The 19,678-nt window shown below is 42.6% G+C and overlaps 1 protein-coding gene across 1 annotated transcript in view; it reads left to right on the forward strand.

Moving 5' to 3' along the window:
* MAP2 (microtubule associated protein 2) overlaps positions 1 to 19,678 on the forward strand; it is a gene marked incomplete at both ends in the record, with an annotated part of 67,110 nt that overhangs the window by 26,978 nt on the left and 20,454 nt on the right. Inside the window, 4 exons of the mRNA XM_080632070.1 lie at positions 6,665 to 10,432; positions 10,677 to 10,883; positions 11,293 to 11,427; positions 15,401 to 15,462. Of these exons, the coding sequence (XP_080488196.1) occupies positions 6,665 to 10,432; positions 10,677 to 10,883; positions 11,293 to 11,427; positions 15,401 to 15,462 (4,172 nt within the window). The remainder of the gene's footprint in view (positions 1 to 6,664; positions 10,433 to 10,676; positions 10,884 to 11,292; positions 11,428 to 15,400; positions 15,463 to 19,678) is intronic.

Here is a 19,678-nt window from a genome sequence, read left to right on the forward strand (position 1 = left end):
TGGTGAGAGGGCTCTTCAGGTCTGGATGGATCAGGTAACAGGCTAACCATGTTTATTGGGCATTATTATTTTCCTTTGTCTAGCAAAAACCTGCCCAAGCTCCCCCTCCCTGCAGCTGTCAGTAGCTGGTGTGGTCCTGAGATGCTTATGTGATTATCTGCAATGCTGCAGCGATGGGTGAATAAAGCTGTCGTTCCAAAGCATTGGCAAGCACTGAGGTGGGAGCTAGTCACCCACAGAAACAGGACATGACAGCGTAAAATATAGGACTAACAGAGATTGTTGTGAGCAGCTTTATGTGGTCTTCATTGGGAAAAAAGGTAGCTAGCTATATGGGGAAGGGGTTTTTAGTTGTTTAAATGTTACTAATTTATAGGGAAAAGAAGAAAGTGATGAATTTTGAACTAGATGCAATGAGAAACAAAACCACCATTCAGCAAAGTGGAAGGTAGTTTGTGTTTTCATTAAGGGACTTTTTAACATTTACACTTTCAAGTACTTTTACCTGATGACTATGAAGGGTACAACTGTATTGGGGTAGAATCATAGAATCCCAGACTGGTTTGGGTTGGAAGGGAACTTAAAGCTCATCCAGTTCCAACCCGCTGCTATGGGCAAGGACACCTTCCACTAGAGCAGGGTGCTCCAAGCCCCTGTGTCCAACCTGGCCTTGAACACTGCCAGGGATGGGGCAGCCACAGCTTCTCTGGGCACCCTGGGCCAGCGCCTCAGCACCCTCACAGGGAAGAGCTTCTGCCTAAGAGCTCATCTCAGTCTCCCCTGTTCTGGCAGGTTAAAGCCATTCCCCCTTGTGCTGTCCCTACAGGCCCTTGTATACTTCAGAGGTTTTTAATACAGTCAGTTAAGTGTATAGTAGCTGTGAGTGGCAGTGTAAGTTGTAAGATGTGGTTTGCGTACAGAATGTGTTCCTCTAAACAATGAGTATATGATTTTGAAATTCACTTGTTCTGAGAGTTGGTTTCCCACATCCACAAGCACTATAGGAAAGACTCCTGTGTATACATGGCCCCTGCATTAAAATGCACAGCAGCCTCATTCCTCAGTCCTGCCTTAACCTGTAGCCTGGCTGATTTCATCCACCTGACAGGATGACATAGTGGCTGGTGTTGCTAGTTCATGTGTCCATCCTGTCTTGTCTTTTCTTTGTCTGTCCTGCAGTCTTTGTCTGTGTGTCTGTTTATAGATGAAGGGGCAGAGGATAAGGTGGGACTGCTGCACCACTGCCCAGGCTGCGGGCCTGCTGCCAGCAGGGAGTGGGGTAAACGTCTGGCCCCCTCCATTTCAGTGTCTCCACCCGATGATGAGCCCTGCAATTCAGATGAGGAGTACTATGAACACTCTTTGTTCAGCTCAGAGTGGACTGGCTTTAGTACACGTCCCAGTGCCACAGTGAAGAGCACAGAGGTCTTGTTGGGTCATGATGAAGGTGAACTGAGCATGGTCCCATTTTGTTCCTCTCCCCCTCTACCCGCCTGCCATCCATCCCATTATATATGTGCTTGTGATTGCTGCGTTCTGGGGAGGGAAACCTGGCTGTGCCTTCTCCTCACATGGAAGTGATGCTCCTCCAGAGTCTCTCCATGTCAAAGTGAAGCTGAAGTGTGATCAATGAAAGGAGCAGCTAAATAAAAGAAGTGTAAGCTAATGTGTTCTTTGTGCCAGAGAATTACTGCAAAATAAGCAAAAGATGGTTACTGAAGGTGAGTCGGTTGTTAACACTGGGGGAAAAGCCCCATATCTACACCAAAGATAGCAGTGGAAGGTCTTTACTTCTCCAGTAGGCAAAAAGTGAAATGGCTTTTGAGGAATCAAGGGAGAATGTATTTTGGTGACTTATAGGAATGCTGACTTCTTCAAGGCAAAATAGATCACATTTCGTCTTGCAGCATTTGGCTAACTCAATTTTGAAGTTAAAACCAATCCTGAATCCTTAAGAGGTTTGCGTCTTAGGAAAGTGGAGATGTATACCTGAAGTTGCTCACTGGGTCATTTCATCAGAACCAGATTTATTCAGAGTTAACAGGATAATATAGCTTAATACTGCAACAGAGCCAGAAAGAGATCAATGCTAATGATTGAAGATTGTTAATGTCAGCATGTCTGCCAGAAGCTAGGGGAGGCAGCAAAAAGTGCCTGGGTTCCTATAGCTGTACTTGGAGCGCTCCTGGATTGGTTAGTTCTTGGTCAGCTTCCTTTTCAGTCATATGCATCTATCTCTGGTGAAAGTGGAAAATCTCAGAACACCTATGAGGAACAGAGAGAAAAAACTAGGAAATAAGCTGGATCATCAGTGAAAAGATGGGCATTATGAAACAGCCTTCCTCACATGCTGCCTGTAAGCTAGCAGCCTGTTTGGCATTAAAGAGTCTGCTGTACAAAGTCAGTCTCTAGGATTCCTTTGTTAAGACAGGGATAACTTTCTACTGTGGTGAATAATTAGTTTTAATCATGGCACATTGTGTGAAGTGTCTCAGGAAATGGAAGTGTACAGATTAAATTGCTCAGAGTAAAATGAGAGGCTTTCCTTAAGATTGTTTAACTGAAAGGGATGCACATACAAAACTTGATAAAATCAGAAAAAGAAAAATAAAGCAAGTTATTCAAGTCAGGGCCTCTTGTAGTTGGACATCTCCTGTTCTGCCAGGCTGCCTCTGTAATCTGCCCATGCATCAATATCCCTGTAACAGTCAGTCCAGTTCTGATTCTGAATCGTCTGTTCATTTAAGATATAGCATCTAACCTTAATTACATTTTTATATGTTCTTAATAATGTGTTGTACTTTACATAGCAATACCTTCTCAGCCTCAGTGTTTATGTTCCCTAAATCAGTTTTTAAAGGCCATAACTGAAGTGGATGGTTGATGGTGTGTTTTTTTGCCAGGCCAGTCTCAGGAGAAAAATCAAGCCCTGGTAAAGAGGTTTTACTTCAATGCCAAGAGGCTGGATACAGCCACTTCCAGCTTTGAAGCCACTTTGGTTTAAATCTGATTCAATAAAGTCCTTAATTGTAAGACACACATTAAACCCAGAGAGGTCATCAGGTTGACTGCAGCATGGCTGCTGATCAGCTGCTTAAGTATGTTGCTGAATCAAAGTTTCCACACTTAATCCTGAGTTATTACTGGAAGGGACACTTATAGATCACAGTAGTATTCTGTCTGAGAAGCAATGGCAGGAGTACAGTCCGGAATGGAGACTTTTCTCCTCATTCTTCTGACATGGCATGAGTAAAGACTGGTGTTGATACTACCATAAATTCAGATGAACAAGTAGCTATATTGCATTCATGGGTTTCTTTGATTTAATTGGTGACAAGGAGCCTAGGGGCTGGTGGGGAAACAGGAAGGGAAATGAAGAGTCCTGGTGTTAAAACTGATTTTTCATACACAGAGCTCAGATGTCAGGCAGCCTAGGGGTGTAATTGTTTATAAACCTGCTCAGTGTAGGACTCCAAGCTGAATTCTTGTGAAACCATTAGCTATCAGCTATGCACAGGGCTTATTAAGCCTATGGAAGTGGCTTAATGTTTTACCAAATCCAGGATTCATGTGGTGGATTGACTAGCTGGCATTTAGCAGTCTGTATTGCCAAGGTCAGTTGAAAGAAATTAATGCCTCATACCTTCCTCCACCTCAATTGAATGTCTTGTACTGGATTGAACAGAGCATTTAGCAAAAAAAATGCCAGCGTACTTTGAGATCATTGATGCGTTGGTGTTCTCAGAGCCATCCATCATTCAATACCATCTCCATTTGCAATGACTATTTGACCCACAGTCATCTCTGGGAGAGGTATACCTCTAAAACACTTTCAGCTCTCATGTTACAGCATAATCATGTTTCTGTGAAGGAGACAGGTTTCTGGTTTGGCTTTTACCTTAAGGAAAATTCAGTTCCACGATGACTAAAATGGCTGGATACTAGCTTTCTTTGACACACTTGCATCCAAAATATTCAGAGCTGAAAGTGTTACGTAAAAGCAGTCCTGTTGAGCTGTGTGCTTGGTGTTCACTGTTGGTGTTGATGTCGCCTCCTTTTTCCATCCCCAAGAAGAAGAACCAGTAAAGAGTCTGATGGCTGTGGAAGTGAAACCTGCTGCTCTTCCAGGGAAGCAACTGGGGAAAGAGCACGGGCCCACTGAGCCTTCGGACCAGACAAAGGGCCTCTGTGAGGGTCAGTCGGATTCTGGTTTGGAGGCCAAAGTGTGTCATGAAGACAAAGTGCCAAGTGTGGCATCCAGCAGGGAGAGTGTAACCGTTGTGGCGGAAACACCCCTGAAAGACACATCCCCTTCCTCGGCTGAGGAAGGTGTGTCCTCTTTAGGTTTGCATGTGTTTGCTGCCGGTGAATCCTTCAGCTTTCTCCAGTGCTTTCCAAGGCTGCTTCATTTCCTGTTCTTCCCATTTATGACTGCTCTTGTTATTATGCTTGAAGAGTGTGTTTATGATTGCATAGGTGGTGTATGACAACATGGTTTCCCACCACTGCGGCTGATTCCTGATTTTTTACTTTGCCATGACAAAATGTGCTTTGCAGCTAAGCTGATTCCTCTGCCTAAGCCTTTTTCCCCATCTCAGATGTGTTTGCCAGTCACATTGCTAATCTATGTATATTTTTTTCTTTTTGGTGCAGAGATTCATCTGCTTTTCTTTCAAAAAGTAGATTTATTGACTTTGATTATGACATAAAGAGGCTTAAACTCTAGAAATGTTTTCATTTGCAGTGTGCAGGTTTTTTGCTTGGTTTTGGGTTTTGGTGTGTGTGCTTCAGTGCGTTCTGGTTTAGCTTCCCTAAAGCTATTGCTTTTTATGTCATATCCTTGCCATTCATCGCAGCCTCCCCGTCCTCTCCTCAGTCATTGCCAGAACTCTGATTTTTTGTGTCTTACCTTATCACAAATTTTGAACCCTGCTGGAATGACCTTCTTTGGCAAAACCTCCATCACTTCCACTGGGATGTTTGCCTTCATAGTGAAGCAATTCAGTAGACTGGGGTCAGAGGGTGAAGTTCTGATCTGCTCACTCAGCAAAATATTTACCAAAGTCATATTTCAGTACGTAAGAACTAGGCTACTTTTTAATGGTATTTCTCTGCAGCCAGCGCAACAGAGTATAAAGACACACTGTGTGGAGTAGTAATGTACCCATTCACTACCTGGCTAAGAAATGCTGCATTTGGGAGGCTGGTGTTCTGGCTGGCCCAGCTAAAGAATATTAAATTCCCTTGGCAGTGAGACTACGTTTTGATGCCATTGGTATTGTTCGTTTGCACTACAGTAAGAGGCACAGTAGGATACGTAAAGAAAGTCAGGATCTAGCTATTTAATTCCTGTGAAACAAGACTGACATGGGCTCACCGGCCATGTTTTTATACTTCATAGGGCTGTGAAATGTACCAAATGTAAAAACATAAAGGAGCAAAATTACTGTAGTTGCAGATCTCTGGTTTTTCTACCTGTAGAGCTCTGAATGGTAGTTGCCATTTTGGCTAAATGTTAATGTATGGAAACATTTAAAGAATGACCAATGCTTTGGTATTAATTGATCTAAAAAATTCGGATTCATCAAAGCAAAAAGGTGGCTCTGCAGACTTGAAATCAGAGACGAGGAGATTCAGAGTCAGCCCAACGCTTGCTGTAACAGGCTTTGGAAAACCACTCATAAAACTTTTTTTACAGATCACTGCAGAAAGTTCTGCCACATTTTGCAGTGTCTCGCTTCATATTTTCCATGATAGGAAGATTTCTGTAGCGTGGAAGTCATTACTTTCCATAAGACATTAAAAAAGAACAAGCTATTAATGATAACAGAGTGCGTATAAAAACCCCCCAACAACTAGGTGTTATTCCCTAAAAATATAGTGGCAGACGATAAGGGTAGCATTTTTTGTTTCAAATTAATTTAATTAGGGCCTGATGTACAGCCATTGAAACAAGCCATGTATTCTTTGACTTCAGCTAGAGCTGAAAATGGCTGTCCATTTTGAAGACCAGACCTCCAAGATCTGGGACTATTAATAGCTCTATTGCTGATTTACACATACAGGTTTCATGACAGCAGTGAGGTTTTTGTCATTTGAGTGAATGTCAAAATCAGTAGGATTAAATCCCCAGCCTCTTCTGACACTTGTAAACCCTTTTGTATGCAATATTTCCTTAGCTTAGGCTGCATGTAAAAGAAAATTGTAAAAAGGATATAGAAATGTATAACTGTGTATGTTTTAAATGTCAGCACCATACAAAGATACCATTGATTGGACTTAATCTTGCAGACTTGACTATCGCAAATCTAACATAAGCTACAGAGTCCATCAAAGCATACCAAGGAAGTGAGGATTACTTGTGGTTTTGCTGTTGTGTACAAACCATGAAATGAAGAAATCACATGAAATCATCTCATTTCAGTGGTCACATATTTCTATGTGTTCAACTCACATTTTCACTATAAAACCTCATATTGAAAGGAAACTAGGATTTTACACTTTAAAACAGATTTCTAAGTGGATGGCCTTGTTGCATGTTTGCATCTTTCTCCCTTTCCTTTCCATCGTTCATACCAAGATGTTGTTTGTTGTAAGCCACATGACTGCCTGCCTGTAAGTGCTTTAAATAATCTTGTTATAAAACCCAAACAAACTACTTCAGATTTACTTGCAGCCACGAAGATGGAATTCCGTGTCCAGGAGGGCGCACGCCCTTTCGCAGCAGAACCATTAGACACAAAGCAACATGAATCTGGGAAAGACAGTAAGACTGGTGAGCAACCTAAATACGATGCCTTAGTTCCACAGCCAGCAAAAACAGAGGCTATAGATAAAAAGGATTCACAGAGCAAAGACACCGAAAAAATGCCTTCACCTCTATCAGAACAGATCTTGGAAACCGATTCACAAAAGAAAGGGGAAGCCAGTTTTGCAGAACCTGGTGCCAAGCCTCCTGCTTCTCGAGAACAAAAGGACTTGTCATTTGAACTGCCTAAAGGGAGCAAAACAGAAGAAAGGACTGCAGATGTGCCCTCACCATCCAACCAAGCTATGTCTATGACATTTAAAGACGATCTTAAAGATGTCCGAGATCTTGCCATCAGCCATGGTGAAAGTTCTCTATTGCTATCAGAATTCAAGGCAGAGGGAGTCAAAGGTGAACTTCCTTCAGGCCCATCTCCTGCTGTCCCCCAGGAGCTTCCACTTGAAGACAGTTCCAAAACAAAACTAGAACCCACAGACCAACTGTTTGCCAAAGATCTCGCTAAAGACAGGACACTAGCTCTGCAGGAAGTCTCAGCAGTAACTGTAGATGGCCTGAAAACGCCAAGCACCCAGAAAATCCCTGCATGGGGGGAGGAAAAGGACATGACCAAGGATGAGAGTGATGAGGAAGAAAGGTATGACTTCTATGATAAAGGGGATGCTAGAGCATTAGATGGTGGTAAATTGACCACAGAAGCTGAAGTTAAGGCACTTTCCCTAGACAAAGCAGACTTTCAAAAGGCTAGTGAAGCCAAAAAGTCACCTGATATTCTCACAGCAGAAAAAGAAATGGACCAAAGTGGACTCCTAGAAACAGTAGACATGAAAAAGGAGGTGCAGCCAAGCACACAGGTACCCCCAGCCAAGTTAGGCCATGAACTGACCCTTGAGAAAGCAGTAGAGCACCCTGATACCACTCGGCTATCTAGAATAACAGAGAGAGCCCCTGAGGCACCAAGTTTAACCACTGACAAGACTCTTACTATGGAAGCTTCTCAAGAGAAAGATGTTAAAAAAGATAAGACAAGTGTTTCAGCTCCTCAAACCAAAGAAGAGGAGGATCGATCAGGAATGTCGAAGTACTTTGAAACCTCTGCTCTGAAAGAGGAAGCCTTCAAAGCAGATGCTCTGAAACAAGGCAGTGATTACTATGAGCTAAGTGACACTAAAGAGAGTGTCTATGAGCCTTATCAGACAGATCATCTGATACCTGAAGACAAAGAAGAAGAGGAGGAAGAATTGCAGACAGAATTGGATCAGCAGCAGAGTGTGCCTGCTCATGAAATAGGGTACAGTACCCTGGCTCAGAGCTTTACACCAGACAAGTCAGAAGAACCAAGTTCCCCAACAGAACGAATGTTCACAATTGACCCCAAAGTCTATGGGGATAAGAGAGAACTCCACAGTAAAAATAAAGATGACCTAACTCTGAGTAGAAGCCTGGGACTTGGGGGCAGATCCGCAATTGAACAGAGAAGTATGTCTATTAACTTGCCCATGTCCTGCCTGGATTCAATAGCTTTAGGATTTAGCTTTGGTCGTGCACATGATCTTTCTCCCCTTGCTTCAGATATTCTAACTAACACTAGTGGCAGTATGGACGAAGGTGATGACTACTTGCCAGCAACCACACCAGCATTGGAGAAGGCTCCCTGCTTCCCTATTGATAGTAGAGAGGAAGATGAGCATATTGAAGAGGAAAAAGCAATGGCAGAAGAAAAAGTCCAGCCTGAGACCGTGGCTGAATCACCTTTCCTGGCCAAAGATTATTACAAAAATGGGGCTGTCCTGGCTCCTGACCTGCCCGAAATGTTAGATTTAGCAGGGACAAGATCTAGATTAGCCTCTGTGAGTGCAGATGCTGAGGTGGCACAGAAGAAATCAGTTTCTTCTGACACTATTGTAGAAGACAGCAGCACAGCCCTGCCGCCTGTGACAGACGAAAACCACGTGACTCTCAAAGCTGAAAGTCAGCTAGAAGACTTGGGCTACTGTGTTTTCAATAAGTACACAGTCCCACTCCCTTCTCCAGTTCAGGACAGTGAGAATTTGGCGAGTGAAACCTGTCCCTTTTATGAAGGCACAGATGAGAAACTGAGACGCGGCTTAGCTCCCGACCTGTCTTTGATAGAAGTGAAGCTGGCAGCAGCTGAAAAATCCAAAGAATTCCTCAGTGAAAAAGACTTAGGTCAGCATGCCACTGGTGAGTCTGTTCTGGCAAGGGACTTTGAGCAGGAGAAGAGAGAGAAGCTGGATACTGTGCTAGAAAAAAATGAAGATCATCTTGACTCTAAAGAGGTCTGTCCCATTAAGGGTGCAGAGCCAGAGAAGACAAGACCTGAGGCAATCTTAGAAATGAAAGAGGAAAGGGTGGCTGATAAAGTTCATGTAACTGGTGATACCATGTATGACAGAATATTAGCTTTCGAGACAGCAGTAGAAAAAGGTGCTGTTTCTTTGTCAATAGAGAAGGAGGAGAAGACTCTTAGTGTTGTTCCTGAGTTAGCTGAGGTAGAAGCTCCAATTAAACCAGATTACAATGCTATAAAGCATGATATGGAAGTGGCTGCAATGAGAGCTGACCAAGAGTATCAGAGTCAGTTAGAAGCTAAGATTAGTGAGGTTGCTTCTCTCCCTTCAGGGAAGGACAAAGCCTCTGTTAAAAGAGCAGAGCCTGAACCCAAAGATACTCAACAGAAAGATCAGACCATCTTGTCCAGAGAAGCAAAGGATGCAGATGTACTTTCCAAGATCGAGCCTAGTTACGTGAAGGACAGCAGCAAACTGTCAGAAACAGAAATTAAAGAAAAAGTAACTAAGCCCGATCTGGTACATCAAGAGGCAGTTGATAAAGAAGAATCTTATGAATCTAGTGGAGAGCATGACCAAGGCCAAGAAAGTTTGAATGGAGAATCCTTGAAACCAGAGGATATCAAAGCAGAGCCTGCAAAACGTCCTGTGTCTGGTGAAGAGCTGCCTGCCCAGTTACCAGCAAAAGAGCCTTCTATGGAGCTCCTCCTTCCAAAAGCTGAGCCTCTCCAGGAAGAGCCTGCTGAGATTCAGATGGAGAGCATACCACAGCCTGCAGAAGGAACTGAAAAGACTCCCGATACAGCTGTGAAACCTATGGAAGTCCAAAATCTGCTGCCATGTGAAGTGACAGCTGGGGCCTCAAAAGAGGAAGAAGAAGTAGGGCTAGAAGAAATCAAAGAAGATAAACAGCATCTCATATCAGAAATGCCCCCAGAAATAGACTTAGGGAAACCTACTACTGAAGAAATGCTAGCCAAGGGTAGCCCAGAAGCACTGCCTGAACTGAAAGGCATTATTGAATCAGTGGTGACAGTAGAGGATGACTTTATCACAGTGGTCCAGACAACAGTTGATGAGGGTGAATCTGCTTCTCACAGTGTGCGCTTTGCTGCTACTCAGCAGGAAGACATTGAAACAGGGGACTCCCAGGCTGAAGAGGAGCTGGAGGTTGAGGAAGTGGCAGACATTCAGGTTGAGCCCAAGGAGGGCTCCCCAGAAGCTCCTGCTTCACCCCAGAGAGAAGAAATCCTGCTCACTGACTACAAGACAGAGACGTGTGATGATTACAAAGATGAAACAACAATCGATGACTCCGTCATGGACACAGACAGTCTCTGGGCAGATACTCAAGGTGTGCATTATCCTTTCTGTTTTGTCTGTTAAATACTTTTGCTTTCAAATCATAATGATCAAAAAGCAAGATTATTATAGTTATAATAGTAATCTCAGCATGTTTCAGAAAAATGGTAAAATAGTCTGCCTTTTTCTATTAATGTCTGCTCTGTCTTCAACTATTTTTCCCTGCTCCACCTCAGTATTGTTAACATTTGTTACTAATCTTTTGTTTGTTGTTATAATTTCCTCTGATCCTACAGATGATGATAGGAGCATCATGACTGAACAGTTAGAGACTGCTCCTAAAGAGGAGAAGGCAGAGAGAGAATTGCGAAGATCATCTCTCGATAAGCATAAAAAAGAGAAACCTTTTAAAACTGGGAGAGGCAGGATTTCTACTCCTGAAAGGAAAATAGCTAAAAAGGAACCTAGCACACTCTCCAGAGATGAAGTGAGAAGGAAAAAAGGTTCATTTAACACTCCCTATTACAATATATATATTTTTATTTATTTACTTTTTTACTGTTGTGCAGTACTATCCGGTTACTCTCTTGTAGATGATGTGCACCGTAACCGTGTTAGCGGTGGTGCTTTCTCATGAGATAGTGTACAACTCTATGAAAAGCCATGTGCAAGGCTCACTGCTCCACCGGCCCCATTTCACTGTAGGCATCCCCACTGACCACTGGGTGACGCACCTGAGGTTAATGCACCAGTGGTCCCCCTCTTCCTGCTTAGGCTTTGTTCACCCTAGTAGAAGTGACGCGTTGGGTTGGAGTGGTGGAGCAGTGGGCCTGCCACTTGATGTATTGTCATATGAAACTGTTTGCTGGGTTCTTTTCCTGATTCTATGTTTTTGTGTTTTTTTGTCCATAGCAGTGTATAAGAAAGCTGAACTTGCTAAAAAAACTGAAGTTCAGACCCACTCTCCTTCCAGGAAAATCATTTTAAAACCTGCTATCAAATATACTAGACCAACTCATCTCTCCTGTGTTAAACGGAAGCAGACAGGTGACTGCGTTCTGTTCAGTTATGCAATGTGGCTGGCAAACATAGACATTTTTGTTTTTGTGACTCTCATGGCTATAGCAGCTTCTCTATTTTTTATTTCTTCCTCCAAGAATATCAATCTTCACAAATAGTATTGCTCTTTTTTTTGTGGTTTGTATCATTTTTCTTCTTTCTTTCCTGGTTTTGGTTTATTTCCTTCCTGGAGGCCATGATCATGTATGCTTGTCATTGCTTGGACCTCCAAGTGCTGTGGTTGTAACTTGGCATTGTGCTTATATTGTGGTGTTGTAGGAATCCCTACTCATCATTTTGGTTTTTTTTTTTGTTCTTTTTTTAATTATGCTTTTTTTTTTTCTGGTGGGAAAATGTTGACAGCTTCAACCATGGGATGCATTTCCATTACTTTGCTTTTTTACTCTCATGCATAATAAGAAGTGTTTCAGACTTATATTTTGTTGATTGATGATATCTATATTGACACTTCCCAATCTGTCACTGATGTTTCTGCTGTACAGTCAAAATCCACAGGGAGAATCCAGCCACACGCAGCGTGAAGCTGAGAGAGAAGAAATCTGGGCTCACACTACGAATGCATTCCAAGCACAAATCTTAATATTTGGTGTAGAGGAAGATGAAAGATGAAACAAATGATTCCTGTTCCAGCTTGATAGGTGTATCATTATTCAGCAAACCAAAAAGAATACTTTCAGCACTTTCATCATATTATTCATTGTTACTGTGAGTTCAGGGTGGAAAGATGAACATCTTGACTTTTTTGGTGATCTTAAAACAAAGAAATTGTTAAAAGAGGCCAGGTTTTCTGTCATGTAACACAGCCGCATGCTGCAGTGCAGTTGTTCAAGAGTGTAACCAGGGCTACTAAGAGAAGAACCATGCACAGCAATGTAGAACTACATGAGCCTCTTCTCATAGCTTAGAAATGAAGAACAGGATTACTCACCCTATAGTTACACAGTGCAGTACCAAAAGTGTTCTTCCTAAGAAGTCACTCCCATTCAGTTTTGTACCAGTGAGCCTCTTCTGTTCCAAATTCAGATCAGTCTCAAGATATTTATGCAAGGGCACCTTTAATGTCGTGCCTCAACTGTAGGAAGTTTGTACTGTCTCCTGGTTGTATTCCATTAGGAAAACAGAACTAAATATTCAGTCCCGTTGCCTTGCTCCTTTGGGGGAATCTGGTCCTTTTACTTCCTCCTGCTTCCCCCATGAGAAACGAAGCCAGGAAAGGAAAGGCTGATCCAGGCCCCTCTGTGCTGCTGTGATGACACCCTCCTCAGTTTGCAGTCTTTAGGCTGTCCTAACTTGCACCTGGACCAGAAGTACCGAGGAGAGAGGAATCTTTAAAAACCATTAGAACAACTCCTGTAGCTCCCTTTTACAGTTTGCTGAAGGCCAGCTTGATCAGCTCGGAAGTTATGACCTATAATTCACGTATTCTTTCAAAAGACCCAAGGGGTTCAGTAAGCCGTGGAAATGGTGGAAGGGGGGAAGCGTTGGCTCTGTAGCGTTCTCAGCTTTGCCTACCTTTCTGCAGCCATGTGGTTGGTGCTGTCTTGCCTTCACTCTACCAAGAACTCCTCTGAACTCTTCTGGCCCATAGTGTCCTGCAGAGGCCTGAGTCACACCAATAGACTTGCATAAGGAATCTGCCTGGTGCCTTAAACGTGTGCTGCCTGGCAACTGTCAGAGCTGCTTTTCTCTCGCTCCCATACATAGCGCAGCAGATATTTTAGTCAAAATGAAGAATGTAATAGAAAAATGAACTCCTGGTACATTTAAATACTGAGGGTAGAGAGCAACCAACAAGTGAAGGACCCAGATTGATCATAAAATCTTCAGTAATGAGGGTTGAACTTTGAGGCTTGGGCTCTAAAGCAGAAGAGCTTGAACCTCACCACAATGTGAACAATGTGAAAAATATCTCATGTTTCACCAGCTCTTTCCAGGATCTGTAATTTTGAGGGACATTGTCTCTCTCCCACTATTATGTAAAATATAGCACTGTTTCTTGAAGCCATTTTTAACTGTCACTGTGTCCTATTTGGAATAGTCTTGTCAGCTTTAGTGATACCTGGCCAATGGACCCCCACCGAAAGTCCCTGAGCAGTGTAGTCTGTATAACTCTTGAGTTTATTGCAGTCAGTTAAAACCTCAATGTTTCATTTACTGTGACTTTAAATTAGAACATATAAGTGCCTACAAAAAATAGTTGCTCCTATTTTCTACAAAGTGGCCAGGGAAGTGACATCTTTCCCATTTCCACTCAACACCAGAAAAAAATTCCCATGTCACTGGTGAGCACTGGCAAATACTGGTAACTTACAGGGCCATATCCACAAGGGAAGAACTGCTTTTTAAGAGACTCACCTGGGCCATTTGGAAAAGAAACTGCATGGCTACCTCTGAGGAAAGGCTTGTAAAGTCTGTGCCTTGGCTGGTGTATGTTCATGAATGAAACCTCAATCTGACTGGTGTTTTGTTAGTGGCTGTAAGATGCCACTGCAGTTGTGCCATCAGAGCAGAGTTTGTGGTGGCAAGACCCAGACCGTTACCTGGCTATGAGCAGGAGTCACTATGTGATACGCTTCTGTTCCTTGTCTTCAATTCTGGGGTCACCCCCTGAGGTAAAACACGTTTGTTGTGTATTTAAACTGACAGCAGTGCCTTTAGAGATGTTTTGTTCAGATGGAGACGTTGTGGTGCTTTCAGGTAAGTCCACACAAGCAGCACAGCTAGTCATCCCACTTCATAGTGGTGGCTGGTTAGGGCTCCATGCCAAGGGAAGGAAGAAGGATGCTATTTGTGATTATTTAGAAGAGATGCAAACCAGAACAAACCCAGCAGTAACAGATGCGGTAAAATGTGGTGCAGGAGGACTGTGCTGTACTCATCCCTCTTACGAATCCGGAACTGAAGTACACAGTTACATTCTTTTCCTCCTCACAAGCTTTCTCCCCTACTCCTTCAATTTATTAAATAAGTATTTTATTAAGAGGGCAGAACTAGAGCGGGAAGTGTGGCAGAAAACCTAGAGTCTCCTCACCATGCCTGGGAACAGCACAGGGAAAGGAGAAAATGAATTGGCTCTGTCCTGTATGATGCATTAGGGTTGGGTTACAGTTGGAAGACAGTTGGGTTTACTGTCAGAAGGTTGTCACCTGTGATGACTGTCCTGCCTTTACGTTTACTAAGGACATCCTGGCACAGATGCCGAAAGATTTCACCTCTAGTTTTTTGTGTGGCAGATCACTTCCTGAGCAGCAGTGTGGGGGTGAAACTAATAACCTGCTTTCCAAAAAGCTGCTTCATTCCAAAACTTTTCATAAGGAGGGAATCCAAGTCAGCGAGCACAGTCTGACCTCAAACCATGTTCTGTCAAATAAATGAAATACTAAATCAACATACTTGAAATCACAGATAGAATTTGAATTGCTGAAGTCTGAGGCCTTAGTTGACCCACGGCACATGGACCTCGTTGACGCAACTAGGATGATAATTCAGCAGTGCAGCTCTCTCTTTCCATGAGGAGTTTTACCTAGCATTTTGAAAACTGGTGATTTTAGGGTCTCTCAACATTTTCATTTGTGGATTTCTTAAAAGGAGCCTGATTTTTAGAGGATAGTCCTGAAAATCAGGTTGCAAAGGCATCTGTTTGCCTTCATAACCAGAGCTTCTTATACTTGTCAGTTATTTCTTGAACATTTTACTGTAGTTTCTAGACTTCAAGAAACATGGATACAAAACTTTGAAATGTGCAGAATACCATTTTATCTCAAGTATGATGAGTACAGGACATGTTTAAGGCAGGGACATTTCTGCATACAGTTCACTGGAAGTAATTCACAAAGTACTTGCTTTGCACAGTATTTCCAAGGCATTTAATTGTTCTAACAAGTGTATTAAGCTTATTATTATTGTTTTTAACTCTCAAGTCTTTCTTTGGGTCTCTCAGCAGCAGGTGGTGAAACAAACCAGGCTCCTGGTGTATTTAAACAAGCAAAGGAAAAACTCTCAGTGAGTAAAATCATCTTATCATTCATCTTTATAATCTCCCTTGTCCTTATTTCAGATCTTTTTGTGTTAATTCAGTAATTGTGTGTTCCATTTAAAACTTGTGTTCCAGTTAGAATTTGTTTGCCATATTCATTATTCATTTAAAAGAGTAATTAAAACCACCTTTCCTGAATAACCTGAATTACAGTCCTGAGTGGTAGGTGATGACGGTTTGCAGATTCATAGGGGCACACAGGTTGCACACAGTTGTCATCCTGGGATGAACTGTGTACCTTGGCCCTTTCTGCAGCATCCAATTTATACAGCCACCTTGCTCAGTTGCTACATAGGCAGAAACCCTCCCCCAGGATTCACTGGGTGTATGATGCACTGTTCCATAGCCAGGCATTCTGCAGAGCTCTTACCTGTACTGGCCAGTAGCATTTTATATGCAATTAAGTGCTTTTTGAATGGCCGTCTCCTGGACCGCTGGTTTCTGCCCATGATTCAACCTAACAGTTACGTGTCCTGCCTTAAGCTGCTCTTCAGCCTGTTCTGCTCCCTCTGTCTGGCTTTCTTCTGCTGTTTCCTTCAGCAAATTCTGCAGTGTTCAAACTCTGTTCCCACGCTGAACCTACACTCCTCCTGTCCCATCACTCCAAAATCCCCAAGAAACCAACCTCCTTTCACTATGCCCTATGCAACTGGTTTTTACATGGCACTGACACATGCTAATACACATCTATAGCACTGACAGCACTGTGCCATTGTTAGCCAGCATTAACAATGAAAGAGTTCCTTAGGATCCCTCTGAATTTCCTCATGTATTCCATGGCTGATTTATTTCAACCAGATAGTCAATTCTTTGAGGAACAAAAAGATCAGCCTTATAAAGTGCTCCACATAGTTTATGACTCATAAGAAATTTTTAATGATGGTAGCAGCATAACTGATTGGAGGCTTTGGAGGAGGCTGTGAAATTTAGACCTGGATTCAGCCATGGATTCTGGGATTTCATGTGGGTTTTCAGGTCTGACTCATTTCAGCTCATAAATGGGAAAACTGCTAGAGGTTCTTTACTAGTACAGTAAGAAATACCTAGACAGGTTTCTGGTCTGAGTCAACAGTATGGTTTATTACTGTCTTTTCTTAAGGGATGATCAATTCATAAGAGAAGTCAATACTAGCCCATTTTCAGAGTCATCTGTGTTCATGGAGTACTCCAAGGATAAGCTGCAAGATCGTTCTCTGAAATTACTTGCTTGCCACAGATTATCTGCTGTCCCCTTAACTTATAGCAAAGATCAGAAGTCTGTCCCCTGCTTAATTTCTCTCCCTCTTGCTTCACTTCTCTGATTGCTACGCTTCTGCAGCCCTTAGACATTTTCCGTTCTGTGCCTTGGCTTCACCTCTGCTTTTATAAAGACCTCTCTTTTTGTTGTATTTCTTCCTGATTTTCAGCTTTTATGTTCTTAAATGCAGCTTTTTCCTCTCCACTGGTTAAGGCCAGATCATCGAACCCAGTCAGTTTTGTTACCTATCTTCAGACTACAAGTTTACATATTGCTTTGCAGAACAAGTTCAGAAAGGCTGAGCAGTTCCATCTGCTGGAAGGAGCTGTGTACCTGCGGTAGCGAGATGTTGAGAACATCAGTCATGTTAGGAACACCTCAGAAATAAAGTGAGGTTTCTGCATCCCAACTTCAGCAATTCCTGAGTCTTAGAGTTATATAGATGTGTCCTGTGGACAGCTAGCACTTCCAGCAACATGAATTGTAGCAAAGATCAAAGGTAGTGTATTGCTAACAGAGAGTAAGAATAGTTTTGTGGGTAAAGGACAGGAAGGGATTGAGGCATTTGGTTTCTTTGCTTGTTCTACCAGCGTTGAGCATGTCACTGAAATCCGGTTGGGCAAGATTCTGCTTCTGTTGCTGATGCTAGGAAGTGACTTGCTCCCTAAATAACACTGAGGGGATCTAGACTGTGATAAGCTTCGAGCAGTGTGTTAGCTCAAGATCATGCCTTTTCCCCAGCTGTTCCATTGAAAGATCTCAGTCTCGTATATCTTTAGCATCCACCTTAGATGCACATATTCATGGAGGTCACTGTGTGCAGTTTGAGTGAAGAGAACAAGGTCTCTGCATCATGCGTAGGATATTAATCTGTAAAAGCTTTCCAGTCTCGTTAGGGGAAACATTTGCATGACCCACAAGTTGAAAAAGGCAAAAACCACTGAGTGAGCATTTGGGCCTAAAACTGTGTGTGCTTCATTATAGCTCGAGTTCAGAAAATCAGGAGAAAGGTGTTTGCAGAATGTCTGCTTCCTGAGGCCACCCAACATGGATACTCTGCTTCCAGAAATTCAGCATCAGTAACCACCCTAGTGGGTTTGTAAATATGGCCCAAAGTTTCACAAGTGGTTCAGACCCATAAATTGAGCTGTGACAAATCAAAGTCTGGAGAAGCCTTTGATGTCACAGAAACACACATTATGCAGTTTCTGTGTAAAATAATTATGACTTTATTCTGTTTATTCCCACACAGTGAAACGAGTATTAACAGAAAGAGGCATAAATATGTTGCAACAGTCATTCTAGGAATATATTCTTGCTAGTGAAGCACTTCCATCCTTTGAACTAATTTCTTGCCTTGCTACTTGGTATGGATGATGATAACCAACAGAAGTCATCTCAGCTGTTGTAGGACAGGAATGGTTTATTACACAGTTCTGCAACTTTTAATTATATTGATGATATCATGGATGACATTGAGCACACCAGCCTCAGATTTCTGTGGGCTGGGTATGCAGCCTAAGCCAGATGCCTGTCAGGGCTGGATAACCCATTCTTTTCTCATTTTCTAATAAAGACAACTTGAGGAGTAACTCATACACCTTTTCTGAGCATTGAGAAAGTCTAGGGGACTGCCTTTGATCAAATGCCAGATTTTTCATGGCTAAAGCTCTGTACCAAATCCTGTAATTACAGACCTGTTGGGATCCCTCCTCTTTGTATCTTCATGCTAGTGTGAATACAGATTGAATCAGGACTACATTGCCAAGGGGTGCATTAGGGATTTTGTGTGTACACACAAGAAGCAGTGCTGTCATGTCCTTCTGCCAGTGTGGGAATACTGCTGTAACTTTGCTTTTAAGATTCCCATGATTTTATTCTTGACTGTAGCCTGGAGGGATATATTTCAAAAGTACAACTGGGTTTTAAAGGACTAGGGTCTCTTGGTGCTCCTGTAGTTTTGCACTTGTTTCTAATGCAGACAACCAGCAGCTGTACCAGTGAAATGCCGTATATGGCACCAGTTTTGTCCTAGGAAGACAAGACAAATACAGCATCTGCAGAAAAAAGTACTTCCTAGAATCAGTCCAGCCCCTGATGATTTAAGTCCAACACCACAGGACTGACAGTTGCATGCATGTCAGAACTGCATAGACACCATTACCAGACACAAGGAAAGTATTCATTCATAGCTTGGGCTGTGGTGGTGGTTTGTTTTTCTTTTTTTGCTCCATGTTGCATGCATTTTCTTTTTGTCCAGCTTCATGTTGTGTTTTCTTTTGTTTGTTTTCTCATGACTAGACTGCCTCTTTGTCAAAGATTCCTGCCTCAAAGTCTAGAGCAAAGTCATTGCTCCCGCCAAGACCCAGCTCAGCTTGCTCCTTAACTACTAAAAGGGCCACTTTTCTTGATACAGACAGTTGTTATGTACGGCCTTCCTCAGCAGGCCCAAGAGACTGCTTGCCCTACTCAAAATCAGATACTAAGGTAAGGTAGCAGAGTTGGTAGAGAGAGTTAGCTTGGAGATGTATAGGTGAACCCCATGGATCACATTCTCTACCCACTGAATCTGAGTAATTCTCTGTGAAGCTTAGTGGGATTACTTACATCCAGTGGCACGAGAATTGATTATTAGGCTACAAGATTTGTGCTACAAAATGGATAAAACCGAAGGAGATTCTCCAGAGGAAACATAAGTGAAATAAATTACAACTAGAAGAAAATGCCTTCTTTCTTTTCCATTTCTGTATGGATCTGCTTCTGCTAAGAAGTTGCACCCATTTGCATGTGAGTAAGTGGCAAAGAACAGCAGTATTAAAGTGCCCTCCAAGTTTAAAACAATTTAACTTTCAATCAGTTAATATTCTCTGAAAACAAATTCAGTGCCCAGTGTAGGAGGGTACAGTTCTAATTACCAGCAGTAAGGGCAGAAGCCAAGTGCTCTA

The sequence above is a fragment of the Psittacula echo genome (genome assembly GCF_963264785.1).
Source record: "Psittacula echo genome assembly, chromosome: 20".
In the NCBI taxonomy this organism is placed as follows: Eukaryota; Metazoa; Chordata; class Aves; order Psittaciformes; family Psittacidae; genus Psittacula; species Psittacula echo.